General features: G+C 35.0%; 1 protein-coding gene and 1 long non-coding RNA gene across 5 annotated transcripts in view; one reads left to right on the top strand and one right to left on the bottom strand.

The window, feature by feature from the left end:
- The window catches only part of LRP1B (LDL receptor related protein 1B), a 309,784-nt gene that overhangs the window by 129,304 nt on the left and 161,176 nt on the right, over positions 1-19,304 (bottom strand). Inside the window, exons 39-45 of the mRNA XM_072874983.1 lie at positions 13,754-13,882; positions 10,874-10,993; positions 9,716-9,829; positions 9,365-9,514; positions 5,365-5,487; positions 3,517-3,636; positions 1,063-1,191 (exon numbers count right to left, since the gene is read on the bottom strand). Of these exons, the coding sequence (XP_072731084.1) occupies positions 1,063-1,191; positions 3,517-3,636; positions 5,365-5,487; positions 9,365-9,514; positions 9,716-9,829; positions 10,874-10,993; positions 13,754-13,882 (885 nt within the window). The remainder of the gene's footprint in view (positions 1-1,062; positions 1,192-3,516; positions 3,637-5,364; positions 5,488-9,364; positions 9,515-9,715; positions 9,830-10,873; positions 10,994-13,753; positions 13,883-19,304) is intronic.
- LOC140657654 (uncharacterized) lies at positions 918-13,001 on the top strand. 4 transcript variants are annotated; one of them, XR_012044419.1, is made up of 7 exons: positions 918-1,208; positions 1,398-1,585; positions 2,083-2,281; positions 7,864-7,955; positions 8,519-8,555; positions 9,361-10,569; positions 10,882-13,001. It is a non-coding gene; the product is annotated as an uncharacterized lncRNA (long non-coding RNA). The 4 variants fall into 4 exon arrangements; XR_012044418.1 differs by having other exon boundaries at positions 9,361-13,001; XR_012044421.1 differs by having other exon boundaries at positions 8,490-8,555; positions 9,361-13,001.

Below are 19,304 nucleotides of genomic sequence, written 5' to 3'. Positions count from 1 at the left end.
AAATTGAGAACAGTAAGATATATAGCCATTTTCTTACAGAAAGACAAAATGAGAGTAGTTAGTCTGAGAGGATTCAATGGAAATAACCATAACTTTTGATTCATACAAAAAGCACCACAAAATTCAATAGCATAAAAAGCTAATCATCACCACAAAGATAGCTAAAGAAGTAAGGATAGCTAAAATCTCCCTGTAATCCTCCTCTGTAATCTCTAAATTCTCTGTAATCTCTAAAATCTCTGTAATCTCTGTAATCTCTCTGTAATCCTCTCTAAAATCTCCCTCTCTGTAATCCAAGACAGAAAGGCTTCAGAAGTTGATGATGTCTACAGCTAACCGAAGGTCTGCCTCTGAAGAAAAGAACATTTGGGAGGTAGAGGTGTCCTTCCTATGTTACTCTGCTCCTGAACAAAAGCTCTTGAAAATCCATAAATACTCAAAATATAACTCAGCCTAGTTGGTAAGTCTATGAATATGCTATACGAATATGCATTCTGTGGAGAGAACATATTTCAATATTTTTAACATATATCATTTTTATATACATTAGTAAAACAAAACCCCTAATGAAACTACTACTGAACTCCTGACACTTTTAATAGAAATGTATCTCAGAAGACTGGGACTAATAGTTTATAGAGCAAGAGATGTCAAGATCTGAACAATTAGCCAGAATAAATTGGAGACAGAAGTGTGTCTCCCTTTTTGATACACAACCTCCCTGACATGCAGCAGCTTTTTCTTCAGGAAGAGGAATAAAAATGCATAGTCAATAATGTGCTAATTTTCATTTGTAAACATGCTGTATAATGTCTATGACGTGACAAACATACTGATCTTCAGCTGGTGTGCCTCAGTATATATTAACAAAACCTGAAGATGTTAGGCTGATTAAAACATTGCCGGATCCTGGTATGTATGCTCACATATGGTCCATCAATCTTTAGTAACAATCTTGACAATATAAGGGTATGATACTACAGACATAAACAGCATCTGGATATTGTAAAGGCAGAAGTACCAGGAAAAGAAATACTATACGTTTTGAACACGCAAACATACCACAGCCTGCTGTCGACAGTTCATCACTTCCGTTAGGACAGTCTCTTTCACCGTCACAAAGCCAGTGCTGGGGAACACAGGCATGGGAGCCTAAGCAACTGAACGTATCTGCTGCGCAGGTCACTGAACCTGAAAAAACATTACATGTGAGTGCTGAACATGTTCTAACTGATTTTTTTTTTTTTTATGGGTAATGACTGCGTAAGGGTTTTTTTATTTTAAAATAAAGCTGAAAGAAGATTTTGTTCTGCACGGTACGATAAACATACTGGCTAAGACTGTATTTTACAGTAAAATGTTGACAATCTACTATTTCTTCCATTCTTTCCATTTAGTCAGCCTCTTAATTTTCTGCAAGGAAATTTAATTTACCATACTTCATGAAAACTATCCAACAGAACAACTTTTCAAATCAATTTTGGTCTCTATGTTTGACTGCATGTTTGGACTGACTGAACAAAGGAACTCATCTTGTAAACCGTGTAATCCTCACATCACCATATGCTATGCCAGGATGCTAAAGGTATTCAAAACTTGCATGAGTCAGCCCCATGTGGAAGAGAACAATGTGCACCAAGTACAATGGTAGTGGGAGTAAGAAAAAGCCTGACAGTTCTACTGCAAGTAACTCAACATATTGTTTATTTGACTAATATTTTTTTTAACAGGTTTTTCTCCACATAAGAATATTATATCCTAGGATTAATTTTATTCTGTTTGAAGTAAACTCTTGCACGATCAATCCCTTAATGTATTCTCTTATCTAAGTTAGATATATTTCACTAAAAAGGATACAGTATTTTCTGCTAATTTTAATTAGAAATTAATAAAATAGTAAAACAAATTTTAAAATTTGATTTTTTTGTACTATTTATGCAAGAGAGACAACTTTTGTTTACTTATACTCATTTGCCATTTTTTGATACTTCTGAAGTTAAACTTCATATTCAATAAATATTGATTTTGTAAGACTGAAAAATCTGGAGTCATCTTGATCTCTCTTTTCTTCTTGCAATTCAGATCTGCCTCCTGTTCCTAAGAGGAAACAGGGCCTTAACTCTCCCCTCTTCATGACTGGTGTGGATTCTTCCCTCTTCAAGAGATGGCCTACAATTTTATTGCTAGGCTTCCTTCTAATAAGAGATCTACAATGTATTGCAAGTCAAGCTATCAAAAGAAGTAATTCTGAACAACCTTAAAAGAAAAAAAAAAAAGAAAGGTATGTTGTAGTGACACTTTGCAATTTGCTGGCCTTTGTTTTCCCCCTCCCTTTTTCTATTTTCTGCTCTAAGTTTCCTGTTAAGTTTCAGGCCTGGATGTTTCTTAGGGTTTCACATATGGTAGTCCCAGACGAGGTGCTTGTCTTCTCATTTCACACCTTCTCCCTTTCCTAGGGGATCGAGGCAGGGAGAAATCTTCCCTGTCAAACAGACATTGCCTCCAACTCGCCAGTCCTCAGAATGACCTAAATACTATGAAAAGATGTATTGTAGATGGATGTCAACTTGAAGTTAATGTAGTAATTCATTCATATTTTGCCATTTTAGAACAGTATAATTTCCACCTTCATCCTTTTCATTTGTTGGCATTTCTACATCTGTGTTTGATTAAGAAATTACTTTAACAAACCACAACTCTGAATATAAGCTGAAGAGATTTCTTCTCTGTCTACTTAACATTTCCAGTAAAGTTAGCAACAATATTTTTACTGTGGTTTCACACAGGAAATATAGAATAAAATACTCTTTGTTGAATGGACTTTAAGTAAGAGGACTTTTGAAAAGGAACAAATATTTAAGGGTTAGAAGTGGAAATTTTAAAAAGAAAATCTTAAAATACAGCCTAGATAAGGATAGAACCAATGTATAAAATACCATGAAATTGTGACAATATGACTTGACACAATGTGATTTTCCTTTGAAAAGAATTCACTAACGCATTTCCAGTCAACCGAGCTCCAGAATGGAAGTAAAATTTTCAATTCCTTATGGAATTTGAAGGGTTTGGGAATTTCAGAGGAATATTATGCAATAATGCTTATGACTGTTTATATAAAAATTTAAAGGGAATAGGAGAAAGAGCTGGGGGAAAAAAAAAAAACAACTTTAGAGTCTTCAAGCACCTACCACTGAAATGTAAAACTCCAGTAGCAATACAGGGGTTTTACCTCAAGGATGGGAATTGGAGAAAAGTTTGGTTCTCCTTTTGCCCATGCTGGTGTGCCATTCATATCTTTACTGATAGACTACACAAAAATCATACAGTCCCCATAAAAAAGCATCTAGCTGCTGGCTGGAGGGGGCTGGGCGAGGATATTCTCTAATACCCTATCCTTAAAGCACATGCTCTTTGAAGATGCTGTACTTGTTCCCTTTCCACCACCTTCTTGGATCAGTTGGTCTCTTTCAGTATGTGTGATCTGACACAATACAGAACTAAAATTATTCTACTTACCACAAATAGCATCACTCTCATCTAAACCATCTCCACAGTCGTCCTCACCATCACAAGTCCATTGCTTAGAGATGCATTTATTTGCAGAGCAAGCAAATTGATTCCATGAACAAGATGAATCTAGGAATGACACCAGTCACTGCATTTGTTAGGTTCACACCAGCACTGCCTTCCCTGTAGTTTCTAGCATAGTTTAGGAATCTCCACACTGTTCCTTTCTGTCCTCCCAATTTTAGTGTATTAAAATACTGAAACACAGTATAATCCTAATCTTGGTATTCAGGATGTTACCGGGTTGTCTAAGAGTTTGCATTCACCAATACATTTATAAAAATAAATAAATAAATAAATAAATAGTAAAACATTCAAAATGCTTACATTCTAATATTTTTCAACATTTTGCTAGTCGGATGAGGACAAACACTTTAAAAACATAAGTCTGGTTTGTGTATTTCACGTGGATGTTATAACTATAATTAATTGCTTTATTCTGGTAGTAGGACAGAGATGGCACAGTTCAAATTTTCCAACACAGCCTTCCTCTTGGTTTTGCAGTATTTAATTGCATCTTTAAGAGATTTAATGTTCTCTTCTCTCACAAGAGAAACTGTTGTGTGTTTGCATTCTGTTGTCCCATTTACACTTTTGTATACATTGAAAATAATGGCATGCTTCTGCGTTTCAAAATCGGTCTTCACAACTGTTCTAAGTAAGTGCTACTATTATGACCTTTCCTGAAAACTTCAAATCATCTGCTTTTCCTAGACTTCTTTTTTTAAGAGTAAAATTTATTTTGTTTTAACTGATGACAAATTTTAATATTAACAATAAAAAGAATGTTAGGTAATACAATCTGAATTTAAAAGTAGAGTGTTGTAACAACTATCTCAACATGGGCAAGAGCAATAAGTAAGGAAAAAAGAATGTACTAAAGCCCGTTCCCTCTCTACCACAAAAATTGGCTAATAGGTATTACAATATTGCATATAAGTATGTGTGTGTAATAAAACCTGGAAACATAAACACTGAGTCAACACAAAACCTTCTGATTTTCACAGTGTACAGCAGTCGCTAATTTTGAAGTTATAAGATGTATGTATATAATGTAAACTGCAAACCAAACATGGAAGCATGTTAATGGAAACTGGGTCATGAAGAGACTAACATGTAACTTTCAATCATGTTAAGTGGTAAAGCAGAAAGGAAAAAAAAAAGGAATATACAAATTCCAGGTTTTATTTAAATGGGGAAGAGGAAAATTTGATACTGCTTTTGCTGTTCTGCTACAATTTAACTATAGAAATAATTTGTTCAAGTAATCCTTCGTTCAAGTAATCCATACAATTATAAGTTAAAAGACCAGCTCTCACTATGAGCAAAACCAACCTGCGTTGCTCCTCAATTAGTGTTTAAGAATCTTAAAAGATCTGAGACAGAATGGACCCTTAATCTGGTTCACAGTTTCTGCTGCATTTTATTCTCATCACTGTTGTTGTTATTTTAAATAATTATACCTGTATGGCTTCTGATGCAAAGAAATGTCTATTTTTATGTCATAAAGGGCTCTTTTGGTTACTTCCTGCTGGGGTCACACAACATTGATATGAATTGATTATATCTATAAAACTGTCCTAATGAGAAAAAAAATTGATAGGGCTTTCATTCTGGCATGAGGTAGGGTTTAAAATATTGGCAGCATGAAGTATTAGAGAGTTGAATCTGAAAAAGTAGTATTAAAGACCTTTTTATGTAGCTCTAGATTCAATCTCTGAGATATAAATGCACACTTCTTTCTGTTTTCAAAGTGCATTAGTGATTACAGAGATACAAATAAGATAAAATGCTCACCACAGTGCAATTCATCTACTCCATCCTCACAGTCTTTCTGCCCATCACAAAGCCAGGTGGTCAGAATACATCTTCCACTAGGACAACCAAAATAATTTTCTTCACATGTGGGTTTGTTTTGAACTGTGATAAAATAAAGAATGTAATGTAAAATGGTCTCTACTAGTATGATTAGGAGCCTAATACATTTCTGCTAAATTTCTGAATTCTAATGGACAACAAAGTGTTTATGTCTAAAAATGAAAAAAAAAACCAAACTATTTATATTATTTAATTGTGCTCATACAAATTAGAAAATAGTGATAGCTAAGTAGTTTAGGGAGCTGAAATACTTCATTTATTTAGAGAAGAACCAGAGCCCAGCTTCAACCTAAATTAAAAGGACCTTTAGAGGAAAGTGGTTTAGTTCACGGGTTTTAAGCTCAGGTAGATCAACATTGCTTATTGTTTTACACCAGCTGAAGAAATTGCCCTTCTGATCTATCTGCCAGCACCTACAAGATAACCTAACCGTGGCAGTATTTTGTTCACATTCACTGGGATAAGCTACAAATCTGATGCATGCACTGACTAACTGGAGTTATACCACTGATGCTGGAGCCAGAGATTTAGACTTTGTCACAAATGAAGAAGTTGTTCTTCCTCGTCTTTTTTCTTTGTAGAGCGTGAAAATCACTTAAGATTTTACTTTTATGAATGCTTAGAAAACAGATGTGAGGAAAGAAAACATACCATATATTTAGTTTCATGACATAAGCACAAATATTAGTCTAATGAGTGGCACAGGCTATTTTCAAAATCTCAAGTAAGGTCTTTGCCTGGGAAAACCCTAGTTCCAAGCACTGGAGATCACTGAAGCTCTCTGCCAAGGGTTCCATTACTCCTTTAATATATTGGGGCTATTGACACTGTTTTTATCTCCCCTTCCCCCACAAAAGGAAGTTAAAGTTATCATATTTATGGCTTCTACAGCTGTATGAATAGAAAAAAAGAATAAAGAAAGAAGTGGGACGTCTATGATGACTGGGTAGATATTAAAGATTGTCTAAGTATAGCCAACCCTAAATGAATATTTTGCCTTAATTTTCTGTAAGAACAATGATACTGAACAAAGACTATTAATGGGAATTATCATATTCATAATAGAAACAACACTCAAAAACTTAATGTTCCAAAGTTGGTCAGTTTTGAATGAAATGGCAAAGGAAATCACATGTAGGTTGAACTGGAATGGTATTGCTTCCAAGTAAAGGGAGGAATGATCCAGGCAATTAGTCACACATTAAAATGATGGAACTTTTTGGCACACATTTGAAAGACAGAATAAAGTAATACAAATAAATGGACGATGGAATAAAATGCAACATTAGTTTACTTATGCAACATTAGTTTACTGAAGCTATAGCACACTGCCCTCAAAATCTTATTTGGTATGGAAAAAAAACCCCTATAAACAAAGGAAATACAGTAAATCTAAGCTATTTTGAGCTCAGTGAAGCATTATATACAGCAAATTCTAAAGAATTATTAGATAATCTGGAGAATATAGAGAATAGAATGCAAACTGTAATTTAATACGCATCTGGCTTACAGGGAGGATGACAGTTCTTAATGTCAGGTTGATTGACATTGGTGCTGAAGTTCTAGGTTCCTTCTGGATCCTGGTAATATTTTCATCAATAAAGTTGGCAAAAAATATATAAGAATTCTAACAGAAGCTTTTGGTGACCCAATGGGCTCATCACACATAAAACCAGAATATTAAATGGGAATAATCAGATGATGGTAAAAACTAGTCTAGCAAAAATTGGATGGTAATTAACAACATAAAATCAAACGTAAATATTTATTTTTACTAAACAATAATTCTTAGAAGAAAGAGAGAGGTATTGGTCACAGGAAGACAATTACAATCTAGCATCGTACAATCTACAATTATGAAAACAAACATAAACAAAATTTTAAAAGGTATTTTCACTGATACAAGGCAAAAGCAAGACTTCATCTGATATACTGGATACTGGTCTGGTGCATTCAAGAGAGATGCAGGTTGAGATGACTAAGATGACAGACAGATATCCCTGTCTTGAAAGCAGGAATACTAAAATGCCTTGGCTTAATTTGCCATTCAAGTAAAGAGTAAGGATATGATTATTGAAGGACTACAAGGCCCTTCTCAGCATAAGAACAGCTATAAACTGGAATACATGTAGACTAGAAATTAAAAGAATGAATGAGGTTCTGGAAGATGACAATAATAGGAATACTATGAGCAAAAAACACTACTAATTTTTAATTCTATAGACTTTTGTATAAAAGCTCAAGGTGCAGGAGAGGAGATACAAGCTTGACATCCCCAGAGTCTTTTTACTAGAGCACTGTCTTCAGTTTGAGCAGAATTTCATAATATGGGCCTAATCCTGCAAATATGTATCAATGAACCTGTGTTCATTAAACTATTCTCATTCTAAATACAGTTTATCACTTATTTATTTGTAGGTATGTTTACATATTGTACTTAACATTCTCAAACTTAAATGAGGGGTTCTGAATAATAAAGGAGCAAACACATCAATGTCATCCTTCATTAGGTAAGAATTTAATATTGTGAATAATTAATTGGTTAACATGAAATATGGTATTAAATGTCTCAATGATGGGGTTAAGGATTGTATAATCCCTAAAAAAATCCTACAACCCCAAACAAATTAGAAAATAAATATTTATTCATAATACAGCTAGATATTTATACTCATTTTTTGTTAAGAAATTGATTTGGTATAAGACTTTAGAATTTAGAGTAACCCAAATAACCTATGAAATAACAGAAAGCAGATGCTAAAACCATGATTATGAGATAACGAGCATTTCTCAAGACTGCAGAAGAGACTTGCACAAAAGCACTATATTCCTGCATGAGGGGTCTTTCCCTCCAGTGCTACTAGATAGGTTCAGAAGGCAAAACTATTTAAACATGAAAAACTTATGTTAACTTCTGAAGTTCATTAACACTTTACTCTGGTCATTCCGATAAAAATTACATGATAAAGTCTCAGGAATGTAGAGGCTTTCCTTCAAATTTATATATGCATATATCTTGAAAATGTATGTTTCTAACATGTTAGCATTCTGCCTTCGCATGAAAAACTGTCAGATGAGAAGTTGAAAAAAAGAAGACTTTAAAATGTCAAGTAAGTTTGCTTCTTGTTTCTGTCATGTAAGATATTTACCTCAGTTCTTCTTCTTGTTATTGGGTCTTTGCCTATCTCTATTGTAATAAGTTTTTCATATGATTCATTTTCCAAGACACTAAGTTTATGATTTTTTTTTTCCTACATGTCATAAGGGTGTAATGTCTTTCCCACAGGAGAGCAGAAAAAGACAGGGAAAACCTAGAAAAGTACCACAATCTCCAGCTGTAAATACCTCTTCTTTTTCTGGAAGCCTACAATCTCAGCCCTGGGACTGGGACTTAAATGTACCATGATCTCTTTGTACTGGTTGAAGACCAGAACAATCACAAAAGCAATAACCCTGGATTCTAACCTGGCAGTCTAACCCAAGTACCTCAACAAAATAAAAGAGAAAGTTAAAAAAGTAAACAAGAAAAGAAATATCACCCTCTAAAGTTGTAGCTAATAAAAGTTCCCAAGTGATTGTGCTGAAGCTTGATGAGCTTGACATTTTAATGACTGATGTTTTACTTAAATAAAAATTATTAATGACAGACCTAACCTTGAGGAAATAGAAAGCCAGACATTACAGTTTTCTTCAGAGAAATGCATTAGTAATTTGTAATAATTTGCATAATCTAATGAAATATAAAATAAAGATCAGTGAAAAAAACTGCATTCAGCATTATATTAATCTCTGTATTAAATAAAACAGTATTGACTGAATAAATATTTTGCAACACAATTAGAAAAAAGAACCAGAAATATAGGAATATATTTTTCAAAAAAAGTTAATTATTTTTTTCTTTTTTCTTTTTCACAGTTACCTGGGCATTTTAGTTCATCTGTATAATCTCCACAGTCATTAGATCCATCACATATCCATTCTGGCAGTATACAAAGTGAAGTCGAATTACAGCTAATAAATCCTGAAGATTTTATTCCAAGTTTATAGAAGTAAGCACAGTTTGTATTATCTGGAAAGAGACAGTAAATTACTATGTCACACCTAATACAGATTGAGAGCCTTATAGTTTGGTTTCCAGGTTTAGGTTGAGTTTGCGCAGACCCTGCAGCTGCTGGTATCCAACCAGTAATGACTATGAATTAACTGCTATATAACAAGGAATAATCCTGGAACAGATGCTACAATGAAGCACAGACAAACAGGAACTTACTACAGTTCTTTTCATCTGAAGCATCTGCACAATCAATGATCTGGTTGCACTGTGCTGATTTTCCAATGCAAATCCCATCTGCACAACGGAATTCTGTTGAAGCACACGTTGAATCTATAACATATGGTTATAAAAGATGTAAATTTGTGTACTAAACAGACTCTTCAGATGCATATTATATGTATGGCGTTTAAACCTTCTACCTTTTAGGATGAGGCATTCAGAACACACTGTACCTTCCATAGCTAAAAATTCAGTAGAAATATAAGGTCTAATAAACTTGAAAGCATAAGCTTCTAATTTTAAAATTTATTTTTTGAGCCGAAGAGTCTCTCTCTAGATAATTCAACTCTATTTGAGATAGTCACCATGTGAGGAAGGAAGAAGCACTTCCAGGACCATCTACACATCTCTCAGATTTCTTTCAATGTAACACCAGGCTGGGATTTTTGCCTGTATGCTTTTCTCTCTACTCGTATTCAGCTAAATGATTAAAAACCATACAGTGCTTTCAAAAAAATGCTAGTTGCTACAGCTACATAGGTTTTATATATTGTGGAATAATTTCCCCTCCAGTCTTTCTGAATTGTAACTAGAGGATTTGTGTTGTCTGCTAGCTAGACTTTATTAATTTGCTGATGCACAGATATAAATATTAATGTTTTAAGACATAAAAAGAAAAATAATTCTGATATAAAAAGGAGAATAATTCTGGTAAGTTTTGCAAAGGACACAGACATTGCCATGCATCTGAGAAGCAAAGAAATAGAACACTAGCTACTTCAAAGAAGCAACAGTGCAGCAGATGCAGAGAAGAAATCACCCATCTTTCAACATTTCCATCTGTGGTAAAGGTACTCGCTCATTTATTACTTCACAGAAGAAGCAGTAATTGTATTTTCTGAGTTTTCCATAGCCAAAACCAGTCTCCTTCTAGAGGACTGTAGGTGTAAACCAAAATCGGTCTTCATGTCCATCCCAATATATGCTCTCTCAAACATACCAGTGTGCACCTGCTCGTTTTTGAATTCTAACAAAACAAATCCCAGCACCTGTAATTCCAATAAAGTTGTATGCATTTTCTAGCTACTTCTATTTACATACTAAGTATTTACAGAGCAACATTCTGAAATCACCTTGGAAGTAACTGTCATTTACCTTTACAGTCAAATTCATCAGAGTTGTCACCACAGTCATTTGCTCCATCACACACTTTGTTACTTGAAACACAGCGACGATTAGAACATGGCTTGAAACCCTTCCGACAGGCTCTGTTTTCTGGAAAGTTAAGTACAAGCACATAATTCCACTTAGACACTTGATAGATAATAAAAATAGCCTTACATTAAAACCAGACAAACATTCCAGAAAAAAACATTTCAAATGAAAATGCATTTGAAGCTACAGGAAAAACTTCAGAAATTGTTCATTTATTGTCCAGCAGAACTTAGACTGATAAACAGATAAAGAATAATAAATGAAAGCACGATGAGAAAGAACGAAAGAATGACAAAAAATGAAAAAGAAAAGCCTAATTCCCAATTTTCATTATCTCATGGTATAAAAAGCCCATGTGCTTTAAATGCATTTGTTTAGACACACTTTTGTCAGGCATGTGACAATGTTTGCATATAGCATCAATAATTCTACCATATAGAATGAAATATACCAAATTTCACCTAAACCAAATTAGGAATAAATGGGAGTAAAATAACAAAAAATATTAGCAGAAAAGTTTCTGGATTTCTGAATATCAATACTGTAAGTGTTCTGCTCAAGTAAGTACACTATTGAAGAATGTAAGAATTTTAGATATGTTGATATCTTTGAAAATTCCGGAATTATTTACTACAGCCCTAACCATTGTAGAAGTCATGCCACAATAATAAATAAATAATGTTCATTGGATTAGTTAATCAATAATAATGACTCCAGCATCCTGTACTTTATCAGATTCTGAAAACAACATACTGTATATGACCTAGTGCATGACAGAACCACAGTTCTTCCTGCTTTTTCCAATGTATAGCAAAAAGTTCAGTATGGTTGATTTAAATCAGGCAAAATGTACACCATCACACTACAAATTAATATAATGTCCTTCATGAAATTATGTGGCAAATCCATGGAAAGACAAGTTGTTGGATCTTGCATTTTTATTTTTTCAGTATTGTAGAATAAAGTATAAAATAGTTTTAGCAGCTCAGTAAACCTCAAACCTATACTGACACATAAGGCAACTTCTTTGGAATGACAAGAATGAGTATTTTGAGATTCCTCACCAGCTACAACTTTCGTATTTATTCCCAGATGACTTTCTATTCCTTCAACCTACTCTCGTCTCCTAACAAAGTAAAAGAAACTATATGAAATATTAGTCTTTCTTCCATGAATTGTGGATGAAATAAACGACTATAATTGATAGTAAAGGCAAAGAGGTTTAATCTATATAAAAATATAGCTGACTGGGTTTTTTGGTGGTGGTGTCGGTTTTGGGGTTTTTTTGGTTGGTTCTTTTTTGTTGTTGTTGTTGGTTTGTTTGTTTTTTTAATTACTTCTTATGTCTAAGCAAGATGCATACATAAATACAAATACGTCAACACATACTTAGTAAAGAAACCTAAGAAGGAATTCACAGACATGTGTCATCTACTTTTCAGTGATTTGAAGCTGTCACTTGTAATTCAATGGCCTTTCCCCCTGGTAACTAGAAGAGTTTTGTAGATTCCAGATTCTTAGTTCCTTGTCTGATGTGTTTTCTTTTTTTTCAGATTCAAACAAACCAACCTCCTTAGTTATCTACATGTAGATGATCTGATGGAATGTTGCTATTAGTTTTACATGACACAATCAAAGCAATTATCACACAGAAGTCTGAAAGCTAACGGGGAACAAATTGAAGATGAAAGAAGAAAAAAATTTACATAGTATCAGTTGCTGTACTCCGATCGTTGGTGTTACTTTTTGTAAGGAAAAAGAAAAAAGAAGAAAGCTATTCCATTTCTTTTTTCCAGTATCAACCCTGACTGTTATTCCAGTATCAGCCTTGGAGTTGGACTCAATGATCCTTATGGGTCCCTTCCAACTTGAGATATTCTATGATTCTATTAAAAAGGCAGAGGTGAACTCCAGGAATTAAAGCAGACATTTTCATAAAACTATAGAGGTGGCAGGTATAAGCATAATGGATGGGTCTGAAATGACACGGAATTGTTCATATCGGAAACAGAGGAGATACCAAGGCTGGGATATGAATATACAGAACAAGACAAAGGCCAAGACTTACAGGCACACAGGTAACAAGGAGATTCACTTAACATGCAGGATATATGAATTCACTAAGGTGACCCAGTGATTTAGGAAAATTATTTGAACAGTAGTGTTTTAGACACTGCAGCAGGCAAATTCAGTTGGACACAAAAAACCTAGAAGTGACTCAGTTAGTGATTATTAGGGAAAAAAAAAAAAAAGAAAAGGAAGGCTAGAATCCCTTGGGGAAAATATGAAAGTAGAGTAGACAACCTTGTGCCTAACTTGTTGCAAGATGCAGACTGATTGGTGGGAAGAATAATGATATTATAAACTTAAAGAGAAAATTGAGTGGAAAGATTTCTATTACACAGCCATTTTTGTATTTTATGCTACTTCTATTCACAATCAGAGAAAATCTTATTAAATATGGAAAACTAAATCAAAATTGCTAAATTAAAGCTGAAAATACTCAATTTTTCATCTTTGAAAAAGCAGCTAGCTGTGGTTTTCCTTATTTTTGTTTTAGAGACAGAAATATAAGAACATCTGATATTATTCTTTAAAATATGTCAGCTAATACATGAAGTTTGCAAGAAAAATATATTCAGGTATAAGTAATTCTATCCATATAATGTCAGGGGTTTTTTTAATGTGCGAGTTGGCATTTTCTTCTTGTGCATCTTGGCAAGCAGTTGGTATGAGTAAGTAGAAAAGTCACAGAGGAACCAATATAAGCATGTATAACCAAAATAAGAATGTGAAGGTGAAATGTCTGGAAATACTTACCACAGTAGAAAAGTTTCTCATCAGACTTGTCCTTACAATGAGCAATGCCATCACAAGTCAGCTGATAATCAATGCATTCACCATTTCCACATTCAAACTCAGAATAAAGGTTGCAAGTAGAATTTTTAGCTAAAAATAAAACACATTAACATGTAATGTTTAATAACTTTTACACTTAGTGAAAATGAGAAAAATGTTGGCTGCATTTAAAATATCTCCTACATGTTTTTTGAAAACCTAAGTACAAACAAACCCCACCATGGCATCAGAACGTAAAAGCTTCTACAGAGTGGTGGCCTGCAAGACTGCTATACTTCTCTGTAAATATGTTGATATTACGGAGGATTGAGGACAGATATTTAAATAGCAAACAATTTTCAGAAATTTTATGGTGGGGTGAATTCCAAAGCAAGGTAAGAGAGAGTCTGTAAAATACAGAGCCAAATATCCATGAAGGAACACGTAGTGAAGCAACTTAAAGGCAGCGATTCTGCTGAGATGATGACATTGTCACTACTGTGCTCAGCTATCCTCTACCCACACATGCCTCTCCACAACCCCCCAGCTTGTACGCAACCAGTTCTTAATAGATGTTTAAAGAAATCTCTTCCACATAGCACATCCAAGAGCAAGAAGTAAACACTTACCATTACCTAGCAGTTAATTTGAACTCTCAACTCTGTTTTGGGGCACTGTGCAGCTGCTCAGTGTGTACACAGGTACCAGCATCGATGTACTACATCCCATGTGGAAGATATAGCCTAACACCCAATGATGAAAACCTGCTGTTTGTACTTTACCTATTTCTTTTTATTCACAAAAAATCATAGGTAGACACATAAATTTTTTATGTTCTTGCCTTCTCAGAGTGGATGTTTTTTCTATTATTTTAGAAGAGAACAAGATGCACATTTAAAATTTTGACTCCTGCTTTCTCTTGCATACAGATTTTCTATTAGTTCAGTTAGAAATTTAAAAAGTATCACAATATTTACACAGAACAATGTGGTCATGAACTTTGTGCCAGCACATTTACTTCATATGTATGGTTCTAAACAAAATATCAAACTTGAGAAAAAGGAGAAGTATATAGGACAATTCAAGAGGAAGAATAGGGAAATGATACCTAATTATTATGCTTTTTCTCTTGTTTCCATTATAATTACTTTGGTTCAAATTCAGGAAGAAGTGATGTCCGCTATATGCAAAAGTCAAGCCAATGCAAATTGAAAACATTTCTTGATTTGATTCAAACATGAAGAAAAATATAAAAGAAGTGCTGAAAATATAGATTCTGGACAAGGTGAGATCTGATCTTGAATATGATTTATACAGTCCTTTAAATGTTAATCAAGTTTATCGCAGCATTTGTTTTTCTCTCTTTTTCCCCTATTTTTTAGCATTGTAAGAACTTAGATCTTAGGAAAAGTCATTCTCAATTACATTTGTAGTTCATCTAGTTCAGCATCTTAGACTGCAATCTTTAGAGAAAGATGAGAAAAAAAATATCAAAATGTATGTATAGTATAATCTGCCCTCAGTTAAAGTCTAACTGAAAACCCTTGTAGAGATTGCTTCAAGCCCCAGATTTCCAAAAGAAAGCATTTTAATGCCTTTCAAAACAGTTTGTTTGATTAGAAACAAGTAGTCTGGGCAGTCTTATTACTCATCTAATCATCCAATCCCTCTTTGAATTTTACTGAAGCTTTGTCTCAAGAATCTTGACTGGCAGTAAGTTATATAGTCTAATTACACTTTGAAAGGGCAGTTAATTCCTTTTATCAGTTGGAATTGCTAACTTTCAATTTTACTGAGTATCCCTTTCCACTGTGTTATGAAGAAACTTTTGACCTCACAGCTAAACTATAAAGTCTGTCTTGTTTCCATCCTTCCTGAGCCAGTCAACCCCAACGTTTAATGTCTAAATCTTTTTTTTTTTCTTTTAACTAATAACTCAGATCAACATTTCCTGCAAACGTTCTACAAAATAATTTAGAAGATGGAGTCTTACATCATGGTCTAGATGAGGATTTAAACACTGTTTTACCTAATAGCAATTTTAAGATTTGTAATGCTTTTGGAAAATATAAATGCCATATAATATTATAAAATAAATTATCAGACCTGATAATTTATCTGCTGAACCTCTTTCACTTCCACTGCTGATCACTGCCTTGACAAGGTAAAGAAACACGTGAGAAAAAGTGCTTTAATTAGGGTTCAACTTCAGTAATTCATCTGATACAGCCCTGGACAGACCCAATGGATGCATATAGATACTTTTACCTGTCTCAGTAGTAATTATGATAGATATTTAAAAGTCATAACTATTACTAAGAAAGTAGTACCTTACTACCATAATAGCAGTTAAGTTTTTCATCTTGGTTTTTTTTCAACCTCTTTGGGATGCCAGCAGCCATCTTTCTCTCCCACCTCCAAACAAACCGGGACTTTTATTGCATTCATGCAACGAGTTTAAATCGCTACATGAAATAAACAAACTCCATTACATTTAATGAAAGTAAAATGAGGATCAGTGAAAGATTTGTTTCCTTACTGCTCCAGACATTAAGAATTCCCACTCTTCTTTGTATTTTCTGTGATTCTAATTAATCTAGGAAACAGAAATGTTTATGATATAAATACCTTAACCAAGCACTGAAAAACTTTTAACCTGCTACAATTTGATCCTGTCTTCTTTATCAGCCACGGAGGTTTCTGCCCTGCTGTGAGGAAGTAAAAAAACCCACTAGGCTCTTACCAGCCTATCAATGAAGGAAAAATTCCTTGCCAGATTCAGAGAAGGCAGCGGTGGTTAATTGTAAGTCCTTAGTAGTTCCTGTACTTTATCATACTCCATCCCCTGGGTAAAGGGATGGCAGAATGCTAGCTGAGCAAGTGACGGACCTGACCCGCAAGACCAAATGCAGACTGGTAGGCAATGGAACTTAAGGAAATTGTCCAGCTCCAAGCGGTCTTTTGAATGATCGAAATCAATAAAACCTGACAGTGTGGGAGAGTGAAATAAAGTGATTATATAAGCCTGGTGGTAATATTCCTGGTGGTAAACATTTGGCTCTAATGGAAAATATCTTTTTGTAAAGTCTTAATTAATATATTTGAACCATTAACAATCAGATACCTGTCCATACAATCTCAGTTGATCACTGTATTGTTACTAGACTAAAGGCCTGCTACTCTGAAACAGTGTTATAGTTTAAATTGAAATCTTTATCACTGCAAATCATCTGTAAAATTCATTGTATCTCAATTATACAGCTAGACAAAGCGGTTTTTGAGTAAGAGCTGTAAATGTATTACAGGTTAGTTGCACACTACTTTACTACTGCATCTTGACTCTAGATCAGCTGTATATTCCCTGTTGTGAAGGACAAGAGTTTTAACCCTCATACTTCCATATATTTGATTACAGAACCAGGTCTTCCTCTGAAATCTCAGTGACCTTATAATGCACTATGTAAAGACTTAGTTAACAACTAACAACATGCCTGTGTGAGCCAAAGGTAAAAGTTGAAGGTGAACTATGAAATGTGTGAAAGTGCAGGTTAAAACTGTAGCAATTCACGTATTTGTTTGGGACACGTTGGTAGCTACTGTATGATTATACTGATTATATGCATAATTAATGTATGCATCTGGTTTCATTTAATAGCAATATTTTAGGTAATTAAGTAAGAGGCAAAGCTATGAATCCAAAATAAACATGGCAAAAGAAATCTTAGGATTAAAATCTTAGGTACAATAAACAAGCAATTAGCTTGCTATGGTATAAAACTAACTACAGGCTCCTCACAAAGCTATGTAGCTGAGCTGCCAAGCCCAATTCTTAATCTGATTCTAAAGGACTGGGGTCCAGCCCTAAGGATGCCTTAACCCAATTTAAAATCACACCAATACTTAAAGGTGTAATTCTACCCTTTCCTTCATCACAGTCTTCTGTTCTCACTAGTTCTCTTTAACTGGCTCTAGTGATCTTGCAGTCTCAAGTTGAATGAGCTCTGCTCACTGACTCCACCACAAATAGGTCTAAAACCAAAAAATCCTGATTCCCAGTCAAGCAAGTTAGTTAAGTCATCATTCAGTTACACAACCGTTATTGCTGACGAAACGTATATGGTGGGAGGGAGAATAAGACTGTCATTAGCAGAAGCACACTTCTTGTTCTTCTTCAACTGATCTTTAAACAACAGCATTCTTTCCCGTTATGAAAACACTGATATGAAAATAATATTGACTCAGATGTACCAGGAAGGCTATCGTTCTAGCATGAAAAATATCAGTGGTATGACCAAAATAAGCTCTAATAGTAAAGGAGTGTACAGGTATGTCAATGAAGGACTACATCTCTTCATATCCCACACCAACACAGCTCTGCATATACAGACCAGCATTTTAAAAGTGACTCTGTATCAGTAGAAGAGAAGCCACTTGTTAGGCTGTTCAGGAGCAACAGACTGCCACAGTAGAGCCTGAAGCAGGTAAACTGCCTAAGCTTCTAGCAGGATGGTAAATCTTGCTAAATCATATACAAAGCTTAAATATAATTTTTCTTGAACGTTATAGTGAATCTCTACTGTTATGATTGAAAAATTTGATTTCAAGAAAGCAGGTGGGTCAAAGCTATGAAACTGAAGCAGTAGAACAAGCATGTTTGGCAGATAGATATGGAAGTGGAGAACTTGATCTAAGAGTTGGGATTTCTGCCCCACAGAGGTAAAGGTCCAATAAACCACTGGAATTTGAAAGGGGTCTCTAGCTGTGACAGAAGAGCTACAATACAGTGACATTAACAAACACATAAGGAACCTCATGGTTCCCCCCTAGCTTTCCCTCCATTCCAAATCCAGCCAGCTACACTTGTTGAGGGGAGAAGCACGAAGTCATGTTCCACATTATGAATGTGGGTCATCCCTGGGGAAACAGCCCAAAACTTTCCTGTTAATTCACTCCTGCTAAGGCACAGCATTAGCAAAGTGACAAAGATTCTCTCCAAATGATTAGAAAAGCCAGAAGAGTGCAGCGTGTGTATATATATCACATCCTTCCAAATTACCAGCACATACTTGCATGTTCGTAAATACCAATTCTGCACAGGGACAATGTGATCTAAAGAAGTTGCAATGGATGACCATATATTCTGAACCACTTCTGAACTACAAAAAAAATAGTTTTCTCACATTTTTTTTATCATGTGCTTGAGAAGCTCGAGAAGTGGGCCCGTGTGAATCTTCTGAGGTTCACCAAGGCCAAGTGCAGGTCCTGCACCTGGGTCAGGGCAACCCCAGGTATCAACACAGGCTGGGGGATGAAGGGATTGAGAGCAGCCCTGAGGAGAAGGACTTGGGGGCAGTGGGGGATGAAAAGCTGAACACGAGCCAACAGTGTGCGCTCGCAGCCCAGAAGGCCAACCGTATCCGGGGATGCATCAAAAGCAGCGTGGCCAGCAGGTCGAGGGAGGGGATTCTGCCCCTCTGCTCTGCTCTGGTGAGACCCCACCTGCAGTACTGCGTCCAGCTCTGGGGCCCTCAGC

This window comes from Ciconia boyciana, chromosome 10 (assembly GCF_034638445.1).
Source record: "Ciconia boyciana chromosome 10, ASM3463844v1, whole genome shotgun sequence".
NCBI lineage: Eukaryota > Metazoa > Chordata > Aves > Ciconiiformes > Ciconiidae > Ciconia > Ciconia boyciana.
The sequence above is the reverse complement of the archived record's forward strand: the minus strand, read 5'-3'. Positions and strand labels throughout refer to the sequence as shown.